This window comes from Aquarana catesbeiana, linkage group LG06, assembly GCF_042186555.1.
Source record: "Aquarana catesbeiana isolate 2022-GZ linkage group LG06, ASM4218655v1, whole genome shotgun sequence".
Classification (NCBI taxonomy): Eukaryota; Metazoa; Chordata; class Amphibia; order Anura; family Ranidae; genus Aquarana; species Aquarana catesbeiana.
In genome coordinates, this window is record NC_133329.1 from 408,110,068 (window position 1) to 408,122,433 (window position 12,366).

The window sequence follows — 12,366 nt, forward strand, 5'->3', positions numbered from 1 at the left end:
GGTGCTTCAAGAAAAAAAAAACCCGGCCGCTGTAATTCATGCGCCCGGTGCCCCGAAAGGGGCCAGACGCATGAATAGGGGGTGGCCGCGGCGGCCATATACATGAATCTATCCATTGCATATAGGCGGGTGGCGTGGAGAGAGGGGGCGGCGCCCGGGCACCCCTAATGGACGGGCCGCCGCTGAAGCCTTGTTTATTTTTTTGCCATCTGTGTCTCATTGGGGACATTTCCCTTCACTTCCTGTCCCATATCCAAACAGGAAGTGAGAGAAAATCCCTGCAAATTAAGGTAATCTCTTGGGGACCCCCATGGTCTTCAGAGCTAGTGTCCCCATTGGAAGATTTTCCCTCTATTACTTTTACGGGGACAGCCCCAAATGTGGGATTTTTTTTTACTTTCACTTTCAATGATAATGGTAAACAGGACAAATAGAGAGGATGGTAAAAGCAGATCTTTCACACAATCCAGCCTTGTTTTTTTATCTTTGTATTTTGTAACCTGATTTACTAGTAGGTTAAATTAGTCTTTTTTTTCTTTTCCAGGCTCTTTGCTTGATAACACTGGTGTCCCAAGCGGTGTGATGACCAACCCAAGAATCTCAGACTTGACCTTTAATGATATCACCATGCTGAACCAGCTCAACGAGAGGCGCGATAGCACGACCAGCACCATGAGCTCTGCATACACCAGCCGCCGCTCCTCAGGGATCTCCCCGTGTTTCTCCAGCCGCCGGTCCAGCGAGGCATCACAGTTTGGGGGCCGACAACACAACGGCAGCTCTGCGGACTCCTATGACCCCATATCTACAGATGCATCCAGAAGGTCCAGCGATGCTAGCCAACACAACGGCTTGCCGACTCTTTTAAACCTCACGCCCGCTCAGCAATATCGTTTAAAGGCCAAATATGCCGCAGCGACTGGTGGCGCTCCACCGACACCTCTCCCCAACATGGAGAGAATGAGCTTGAGGAACAAGATGTCACTTCTGGATGGTCCAGAACTTTCCTTGCCTTCCTTCAGACAACACCCAGGCCCAAGACGATGCAGTGATGGTACTGGCAATGGTCCGATGCCAATGTATCCGCATGAGGTTCATGGAAACAACACAAGACGGGCCAGTGACCCAGTGAGGACCACTGCAGGATTCGACTTTCAGCATCTGCCAAGGGTTCAACGTTTTCACAGCATGAACAGTATGAACACACTGCATCCTCCGCCAATGATGGACAGAAGAAATGCTGCAGTTCCGCAGTATACACGTTCAGATGGAAGCCTGCACAGACACGTCTATTCACCGCGGCCTCCCAGCATCAGTGAGAACGTCATCATGGAAGCCATCTCAGCAGACATGGACATTCCAGGAGGGGAGGATGACCTGGTGCTGCCAGATGATGTTGTGCAGTACATTAAATCCCAAAACAGCAACCTTTCTTCTGATTTTAATGGCCAACCTTCGAATTTCCAAAACAGTATAAAGAATTACAACCAGTCAACGCAGGCACAGTGTAGGATGTCTGGAGCCAACACAAGTACAAACTATCCAATGGTTGGGGATACTCAGGGCTCTTCCAACATGCAGAAAAATAGTATGCCCGTTCAATGGAATGAAGTCAGCTCAGGTACTGTAGATGTTGCAACCCATATGCCAAAACAGTCAGTTACGCAGGGGAACTTGGCAGCAGTACCACAGAAACAGAACTTATGTCAGTACCAGAACTTCAACCAGCAGCCGTTCCAAGCAAGGCAAAGTAACTTGACTCTGACACAACAAGAAATGATGCCAAGAAATGGCAGTGTTAATGGTCAAAGATTTAACTATATGCAGCAAAGGCAACAACAGCTAAACTCATGCCAAAACACAAACTCCGATTTCAACCAACCACTGATTTATAACCAGTCTCAGCACATGCTGAACACGAGGACAGGTAATGAAGGTCAGTACCAGCTACCACCATCCTGTAGTAACACGCTGGATAAACCTGGGCCTCACATGCACTCTCCACAGAGCACAAACTCCATGAGTAACCAACACATGGCACAAAATGGCACTCGCGAGATGCTGCATGGAGCAAACACTCAAAATTATTCAAATAACTTCCATGTAAACCAGGAGAACCTTCACCGAACAAATTCCTACACCAACCAGCCCCAACAGAATATGTTCTCCTCTCAAAACAGCAACATGGGCATGCCTACGCAACCAGTAGGCAATGCCATGCTTCAACCAAGGCCTCCCCCTCACCCTCCTAACAGGCCGAGGAGCATACACTCAGGGCATCAGCCAAGTTACATGAGGAGCCCACAGTCAGGAAGTGAGCAGAACCTGTGCCAACAAACAGCAGAGGCAACCCCAAAAAGGACCAATGAGGAATCTGAACCTACTGCTTGTATGAATAGCAAGGACAATGGTTTACTGTATTACTCTGGGCAAATACAAATGATTGAGCAGAATGGCAATTTCAGCACAGGACTGGATGCTACAATGAGACAGGTCTCCACAATGCCATCTCCAGGTGTCAATCAAGTAACCAGCACTGTAGACTCACAAGGCCTAGAGCCTCCACCTTCTATAGATTTTGATGCCATCATGGATGATGGGGACCATGCCAGCCTTTTGTCGGGAACTCTGAGTCCAGGACTTCTCCAGGGCCTCTCTCAAAACTCATCTCGCCTCACAACTCCTAGAAACTCATTGACCTTCCCCTCCATCCCTGTTGGGATGAGCAATATGGCAATCGGAGATATGAGCTCCATGCTGACCACATTGGCCGAAGAGAGCAAATTTCTCAACCTCATGTCATAACTTGAATCACAAGTTGTGAAGGCGGATCACATCAAATTCTGTGGATCCACCTAGAGATAGACTCACCGTTTTTTGTTTTTTTTGTTTTATACTGAGGACAATTTGCACTGCAGGACCATGTAACTTGCCATGCAAGTAGAAGGGACGGTAGCTGCGGTTCAAGCTCTGAACTGCTGACTCCAAGAAAAAGAAAATAAACACAGCACTAAATGTAATAACTACAAATATGGAAACAATCTTCTAGATGTTCTCATTAAATCATTAATTTATATTGCATCTTTCTAGGTCAGCATCTGCTTCCTCCATAGTCCACATCCCTTTGGAATTCCCAGAGGATGTGGGTTTTAAATCCCCCAATAGAAACTTTTTTTTCTTTAGAAAAGTCTCACAACTTTTAGTGGAGGAGCTGAGTGAACTTTTACCAGGCAGAATATTGCTCAGGCATAGTTTTCGTTTCACTGCTGTATCAAGCAATAAGGAGTCCTAACGTCTAAGAAACCTCGGACATTGGGGAAAACTGCTGTTCATGGGGGGCACTGACTTATTTTTTTGTTCGAAAATTGCCATGAAAGCCTCAGCTTTTGTTTACATCCTGTTTGTAAATAGTTTATTCAGCATCAAAATATGATATGTTTTATACTCTGTGCCAACATGTTATTTGAAGCCATATTGTGTGGAGAGCAGGAGCCAGTGGACCTGAATTTTTTTCGGGTTCGTCGTCTTGTACAGAGGCATTATTGTGTCCGAATTTTATGTTTCAGGTGGATGTTGCAGTGTTCATGTAACAGGTTTGTCATATCAAGTCATATGTGTTTTCTAATGACAAAATGGAGTCAGTATTTAAAGAGAAGCAATATTACCCTTCTAGTTATTTGTAACTAAAAACAAATGTATAAAAAAAAATCTGTAAAATAAACTTCATTACCTCTGGAGACCAACCCAAAGTAAACATGCAACTGTATTGTGTTGAGACAACTGCAGCCGTTTCCAAGAGCTGTTAATCTAATGTTTCAGAAGCACATGGCAGGGCTGGGGGGAATTCAGGGAAAAATGTAGCAGAGCCATTTGTAACTTCTGTTCTTCACAAAACCCATTCATAATATGAACTCACAGATTCTTTTAAGTACATAATATGGCCAAAAGTGTGTGAACACCTCTACAAATGATTGGGTTCATGTATTTCCAGTAGTTCATACTACATCATACAAAGACGTTGTAGACAATTATGCTCTTCCAACCTTGTAGCAATAATTTGGTGAAGACCTTTTACTGTTCTATCGTGACTGTCCCCTGTGTAGAAAGCCAACTCCATAAAGACATGGTTTGACCAGTTTGGTGTGGTGGAACTCAAATAGCCTTCCCATAGCCCTGACCTCATCCCTGCTGAACAACTCCATAAAGACATGGTTGACCAGTCTGGTGTGGAGGGAATTGAGTGGCCTTCTCAGAGCCCTGATTCTGCCTTACAAAACAGCTCCTTAAAAATGTGGTTTGACCAGTTTGGTGTGTAAGAACTCGAGTGGCCTTCTCAGAGCCCTACCCTCAGCCCAACCAAACAACTACATAAACACATGGTTTGACCAGTTTGGTGTGGAGGAACTCGAGTGGCCTTCGCAGAGCCATTTGTAACTTCTGCCCTTTACAAAACACTTTCAAAATGGGAACGGTGTACCCACAGATTCTGTTAATTACATGATATGCCCAACAGAATGTGAACATCTCTGTGATTGGGTTCAGGTGTTTCCAGTATATTGTCCTGATCATATTACATCATACAAAGACATTATAGACAATTATGCTCTTCCAACCTTTGTAGTAACAGTTCGGTGAAGACCCTTTTCTGTTCTATCATGACTGGGCTCCTGTGTACAAAGCCAGGTTCATAAAGACATGGTTTGACCAGTGTGGTATGGTGGAACTAGAGTGGCCTTCACAGATCTCTGACCTTAACCCTACTGAACAACTCCATGAAGACACGGTTTGACCAGTCTGGTGTGGAGGAAATTGAGTGGCCTTCTCAGAGCCCTGAACACTACCCTACAAAACAGTTCCTTATAAACTTTGGTTGACCAGTTTGGTGTGGAGGAACTCGAGTGGCCTTCACAGAGCCCTCCAGAGCAATTTGTAACTTCTGCCCTTTACAAAACCTCTTCAAAATGGGAACTTCTACCCACAGGTTCTGTTAAGTACACGATATGGTCAACAATATGTGGACACCTCTACAAATGATTGGGTTCAGGTGTTTCCAATAAAGGGTCCTGTTCATAGTACATCATACAAAGACATTGTAGGCAATTACGCTCTAACCTTGTGGTAACAGTTTGGGGGAGACCCTTTTCTGTTCCAGCATGACTGTGCTCCTATGTACAAAGCCAGCTTCATAAGGACATGGTTTGACCAGGTTGGTGTGGAGGAACTTCACAGAGCCCTAACCCCTACTAAAAAGTTATATAAAGACATTGGTTGACCAGTTTGGTGTGAAAGAACTTGAGTGGCCTTTATAGAGCTCTGATCTCAACCCTACTGATCACCTTTGGGATGAACTAGAATTGTGGGACATGTTTTCTCATCCAACATCAGTACCTTACTCCACAAATGGACACAAATTCCCACAGACACACTCCAAACTAGTCGAACGTGACAAAATTTTGACCAGATTAGTGTGGAGGAACATAGATGTCTTGCATAGAGACCTAACCTCAACCCAGGTCATCTCATCTAACATCAGTTCCTAACCTCAACAAACCCAAATTTCTACAGCCACCCTCTTATAAAAAGCCTTTCCACAAGAGTGAAAGCTATTATAATAGAAAACTCCACATGGGAATAGAATGGGATGTCCAACAGGTTATAGGTGGGATGGTTGGGGTCTACAAAATTTTGGCCATAATTTTTTTTAACAGAACTTGGACAAACTACCCTTGAAAGTATTTGGGATGATGAAGACAATGTGCTGTACCTGGTTTCCAGACTTTAATTTTGCATTATAATTATTTTGAACACCAGGATCAGTTTTTCGAGAGACAAGTCCCTGTCTGACCTTCAACCTTCAATGCAAATGAACTATTGTACACAGCTACCTCTCAATTTAAAGGAAAACTACATTGTGTTTTTCAGTATTGTGTTTGCAGTGAACTATTTGTTGCAAAGTATATTCTGAAAAGACTTTCACCACACTGTGCTTGTGTGCCCTTCCATCTTTTCAATATTGCATTTCATTTCATCAGATTTGAAATGCTCCATTGAATGGTCATCTCTGAATCAAATGCATTGTATTCCTGCTCAGTGGTTGCCATTAGAAGTTTATTTGTTATAGAGAATATGTTTTTAATGTAGAAAAAAATAGCCAAAAATAGGTTTTAAAAACAGTAAAATGCAGTCACTATATGGCCAAAAGCTTATGAACACCTGACCATCACATCTACACTATATATGGCCAAAACAGTGTGAATGCCCCTTCAAATGGTTGAGTTCAGGTGTTTCCAGTGAACTTGTGTAGGGTATCATTAATGCTACAACATACAAAGATGTTTGGAAACAACTGTGGTGACACTTTGGAGAAGGCCCTTTTTATGTTCCAGAACAAGCGAAAAGGCAAGTGACACAAAAATCGGCTAAAAATGCACCAAGACTTTATTCAAATACTGGTTAAAAAAAACAGCCAACAGAACGGCGTTTTAGCCGTTAGGCCTTAATCAAGCCATGATTAAGGCCTAATGACTGAAACACGTTGGCTTCTGTTGGTTGTTTTTCACCGGTATTTGAATAAAGTTTTGATGCATTTTTAGCCGATTCTTGTGGAACTCGCCTTTTGCCTTGTTCTGACCTTGATGGAGATTGCGGAGACCTTTTCAGGATGAGTGCCCTGTCAGAAGTGGGTGATCATTACCTGGGAGGTGGAAGCCCGTACACACCTGTTTCCTTTTCTGTGCCCATGGGTACCAAGCCAGCTCCTTAAAGACATGGTCTCACCAGTTTGATGTGGAGGAACTGACCCGCACTGAACTCAACCTTACTGCACACCTTTGCGATGATTTGGAATGAGACATCTCTTGGCCAACATCAGTCCTTGACCTCACAAATGCTCTTTGGGCTGCATGGGCAAAAATGAGCACAGATGTTCTCCAAAATCTTGGGGATAGACTTCCAAGAAGACTGGAAGCCTTTATAATCCCAACTCCGCATGAATGCCCATGGTGTTGGAGTGAGATGCCCAACATACTCATATGCGTGTATTGGTCAGATATCCACAAATTGTTTGGCCATAGAGTGTAGAACTACTATATCAAGCCTTCACACAAAATGACTAGTCTTTTTTAAAGAATCCCCCAAAAATTAGATGATATTTTCAGTAATTTAATCTTCATGGGAACCTAAGAAGACATGCCAGCCAATTGATCTAATTTGGGAAAAGGGCATTTCTTGGCTTGGTTTTACCAGTTGACCATTTGAAGTGTGGCGGAGGTGACATGATGGTCAGTATTGTCCATACGTACATTGACTATTCTAGCGAGAGGTCACTGACCAGATTGTGCTCTCACCAACATCTGATTGTGTACGACCAACTTTGCCTTTACTACAGCAGTGACCTACAAAAAAATAGACTCTCTGGAACAGCCAATCCAGAATGCCTGTCCATCCAGCAAGGCTGTCCTCAAAGAACAAAAACACATTCTTCGCATTCCTCTCGCCAGTGATTTGACATGGATAAATGCCTTTTCCCAGTTACTTTGCCACAGACAAAAACCTTTCTACTTCTTCCCCGCTGAAAAGAATTAATTACGCCCAGCCTAGAATTTAGAAATATTTGGCGAAATACGCAACCAATAAAAACTGCAAACCGGTATTTTGGCCCTTAATTCATTTTTAAAAAACGGTGAAGCGGCAGTGATAAAATACCAGCAAAAAAAAAAAATTGTCAAAATTAGGAGGAAAAGCAACATTTTGCTTTTGTCCCTTTTGAAGATACAATCTTTAGGTCTGCAGCCATCATTATAATGTCGGCTTCTAGCAGGAGAACGGTTAAAATATGAACCCAATCAATGGAAAATCTATCATAATCTTTAAAATGTTAACCCCCTTCCCGCCCGCTCTGACATCCCTTTTTAAAGTTCTAAATGTCCAAATTGGAGGGGGGGGGTGTGGGAATCATTGAGCATCATGTGACCCCCGTGATTGGCTACAGGGTCGGGACAAGGGGTGGGCAGGAGGTGCGGCTGCTCTGGGCACTGTGGTATCATGTGATTGGTGGTGGGGGTGATTTGTGTTGGGAGGGGGGATTTGGGGGGTGGCAGTAGGGGGTACTACTTGTACTAGGAGGGGAAATTTGGGGGTATATGCTAGGAGTGGGGATTTGAGGGGGATTTGTGTTGGGATGGGGGAAGAGCATTTGTGCTAGGAGGGGGGATTTAGGGTGTTTGTGCTAGAAGAGGTGATATAGTAGAGGGGGGAGGGACATTTTTTTTTGGGGGGGATTGGTGCTAGTAGGGATGATTGGGGCGGGATATTTGTGCTAGGAGGGGGGATTTGGAGTTTGGGGGGAGAGGATGTGTACTCAGAGGGGAAATTTGGGGGGTAGAGGATTTGTGCTAGGAGGGGTGATTTTTTTTGGGGGGGGCATTTGTGCTGGGGGGATTTGGGGGGTGGAGGGGCAAATATTTGTGCTGGAAGGGGGGATTTTAGCAGGGGGTGGATTTGTACTGAGAGGAGGTGGGATTTGAGAGGGTAAGCACTCAGATTAGTGCTCAAGTTTTTTTTAGGGGGGGGATTTTTGCTGACACATGATGCTCATACATCTTGGGGAGGGGGGGGCGCAGTTTGGCATGTTAGCCCTGTCCTCTAGATAACCTTGTCCCAGCACTGATTGGCTGTCACAGTGGTCACATGATCAGAAACCAGTCCTGCCAGCAACTGATTACTAGTGATCTCCGCAATATATGAAGGAAACAGCAGAGGGCGACAACCTATATACTGCACTTAGTTGGCGCCCTCTGTCGTTTCCTTTAGTTTTTATTCAAATAATCCCTGGTGATGAAGGTCCTTGTCAAGACACTTGATGTTATAGGGTGTTTCGTCAGATTAGGCGACCCGTCAGAATGTGTAACGGAAGTGACATTCCGTCGCCGCCATCTTGCTACACCTCGCACTCCTCCACAGTAAGGATACACTGAGAAGGGGGAAAGCGGACATCTTGTTACACCCACCAGTGTTTTGCATTTTACACTTATTTTTAACAGTAAAATGAGTTTATATAGTGAAATACAAGACTTAGAACTCCGTCTGACTGGTTAGATGTTGAATTTTAAAAGCAGCGAACTTCTGTCTGATTAGCAAACCTGTGAGATCATCAGCCTTGCCGCTGCTTTTAAAATTCTAATCTAATTCTAAATTTTAACATCTAACTAGTCAGACGGATTTCTAAGTCCTGTATTTCACTATATAAACTCACTTAACTGTTATATATACGTGTAAAACGCAAAACTCCGGTGGGTGTAACAAGATGTCCGCTTGACCCCTTCTCACTGTATCCTTACTGCGGACGAGTGCGGGGTGTAGCAAGATGGCGGCGGTGGAACGTCACTTCCGTTACACATTCTGACAGGTTGCCGAATCTGACGAAACACCCTATGACATCAAGTGTCTGGACAAGGACCTTTATCACCAGGGATTACTTAGATAAAAACTAAAGGAAACAGCAGAGGGCGCCAACTAAGTGCAGTATATAGGTTGGCGCCCTCTGCGCTTTCCTTCATATTTTGCGGAGATTACTTCAGTCACAATGAGGACCTAATTTGATGAAACAAGGGCAGTGATGGTGAACCTCGGTACCCCAGATGTTTTGGAACTACATTTCCCATGATGCTCATGCACTCTGCAGTGTGGTTGAACACCATGGGAAATGTAGTTCCCAAACATTTGGGGTGCCGAGGTTTGCCATCTCTGTTATAGGGTGACAACATTCGGTCTCTATTTCCTAATTGTGCTCCCACATTGTCACCCTGTCCCAGGTTCCTGTTTCAATATACCCCCAATATGGTCCACTTTTGTCACCATCAGGAAACCGGCCTTCAGAAAAGGCATGCAGCCATTGCTGGGAGGGCATGTAGACAGGAAGGGGCAACAAAGAGGCTGCCGGTGATCAGTACAAGATGAAAATAGGCGAAAACAATATAGTAACACATGGTAATGCAATTACTATATTATGATACACAGTACCTTAGCAAACTAAATTCAGTTATGGTTTTCATCCACCTTAAGGCATGCTGGAATAGAATACTATAATACCGAGAGGTCACTTTAGCATGACCTAAGTGCATTGTAGCTGCTGCTTGAAGCTTGATGAATCGGGGCAGAAAATCATCACCAACCCCAAATGAGAAGCAGCCGGAGTTTTCTCTGGATAGGCGCCTGATTGTGTCTGTACAACGCCCGATAGATCCCGCGCCAGACTGCCAAAGATGGTTCTGCCGATAAAGTGCCAAACAAAATCTCATTACTGCTCCCTGCAAGAAAAATAAAACACACTGTGCAATAATTATACTGAAATACCGCGGAGATAATACATAACAGACTGGAAGCGGCGGCAGACCTTCCAAATAACCTGCATTCCAATCATGACACAAGTACTCTGAAATGAAAGCATTGCCTGCAGATGACGCTAAAGTGGCAATATGGTGGCTGAGCATCAATATAACACCAATACTGGTCACAGGGAAGGAGAATTAGAAATGACCAACTTTTCAAGTGCCTCAATGGTTCGGCTGCATTTTTTCCAAATTCTAGGGGGTCTATTTATGCAAAATTTGCATAGGCAGTTATCCTATTGTTAACTAAATGTACATGGACATTTATTCTATGAGAATGTTATTTTTAGGTTATTTTCTTGTCTGAACAAATGTTCTTCTTTTATTGGCAGTAGTAAAATACTGTATTATGGCCACTAGATAGAGCTGAGGAGCATAGGAAATACGTATGTTGTTGTAACAGGAGAATACAATGTAACGATTCTAGAGAACGCTAGAGGGAATTTGCAAGTTAATAACCATTGTTACAATTCTAGAGGAGGCTAGAGAGAAGTATCAAATACATGCAACCATTGTAAAAAATTCTAGAGAACGCTTAAGGGAATTAGCAAATACATGTAACCATTCAAGCAATTGTAGAGAACGCTTGAGAGAGTTAGCAAATATATGTAACCATTGGTTACATATATTTGCTAATTCCCCCCTAGTCTTCTTTAGAAATGATATAATTGGGTTGATTTACTAAGGGCAAATAGACTGTGCACCCTGCAGATGTAGTTACACTCATTTTCCCCAAGAGCTTAGTAAACGTGGTAAAGCTCTACTGATTTTCGTTATCCAATCATATGCAAGCAAAACTATTTTTTTAAATTTTTTCTTGCACCTGACTGGATATTCTTTACAAAATCAAGCTTTCCCACATTTAGCAAGGAAAATTAATGCAACTGCCTTTTGCCTTTAGTAAATCAACCCCATTGCAACTTTTCTAGAGAACCCTAGGGGGAGTTAACCAATGGTTACATGTGTTTGCTAATTCTCTCTAGAGTTCTCTAGAATTATTACAATCATTACTTGTATTTGCTAATTCTCTCTAGCGTTCTCTAGAATTGTTACAATGGCTACATGTACAGCGGAACCTCGGATTGCGAGTAACACGGTTAACGAGTGTTTCGCAATACGAGCACTGTATTTCTAAAAATCGTATCTCGGTTTGCGAGTGTTGTCTCGCAAAACGAGCAGGATTCAGGCCAAAGCGGTGTGCAGTACCACTTTTGGCCTGAGGTGGGGGGGCACCGGAGCCGAGCAGAGCTGAACGTCGCCGATCGGTGCCGTTCGGAATGCACGGAAAGGCCAGAGGACAGCACGGCTGACCTCGGCAAACCTCGGGTAGGAAGTCTTTCCGAGGTTTGCCGAGGTCAGCCGAAGTGTCCTCTGGCCTTTTCGGCCGTTTTCAAAGCTCTCCGGCGCCCCCCTCACCGCCTCTGGCCGCATGCGGTATTGCATCCTATTGAAGTCAATGCGGAACAAATTATTTTCGTTTCCATTGACTTCAATGGGAAAACTCGCTTTGATATGCGAGTACTTTGGATTACGAGCATACTCCTGGAACGGACTATGCTCATAATCCGAGGTTCCACTGTATTTGCTAATTCTTTCTAGCGTTCTCTAGAATTGTTACAGTGGTTACATGTATTTGCTCATTCTTTCTAGCTTTCTCTAGAATTGTTACAGTGGTTACATGTATTTGCTAATTCTCTCTAGCATTCTCTAGAATTGTTACAGTGGTTACATGTATTTGCTAATTCTCTCTAGCGTTCTCTGGAATTGTTACAATGGTTACATGTATTTTCTAATTCTCTCTAGCATTCTCTAGAATCGTTACAGTGGTTACATGTGTTTGCTAATTCTCTCTAGCTTTCTCTAGAATTGTTACACTGGTTACATATATTTTTACAAATACATGTAACCAGTGTAACAATTCTCTAAAATCGTTACATATGTAAAGGAATATGTTTTTCCTGTGCTCCTCAGCCCCAAC

The 12,366-nt window shown here is 43.5% G+C and overlaps 1 protein-coding gene across 1 annotated transcript in view; it reads left to right on the forward strand.

Annotated features, from left to right (window-relative positions):
- Positions 1 to 6,427, forward strand: part of GLI2 (GLI family zinc finger 2) — a 205,752-nt gene extending 199,325 nt beyond the window's left edge. Inside the window, exon 14 of the mRNA XM_073634468.1 lies at positions 545 to 6,427. Coding sequence (XP_073490569.1) covers positions 545 to 2,805 — 2,261 coding nt within the window. The 3' untranslated portion in view covers positions 2,806 to 6,427. The remainder of the gene's footprint in view (positions 1 to 544) is intronic.
- The last annotated feature ends 5,939 nt before the right edge of the window (positions 6,428 to 12,366 follow it).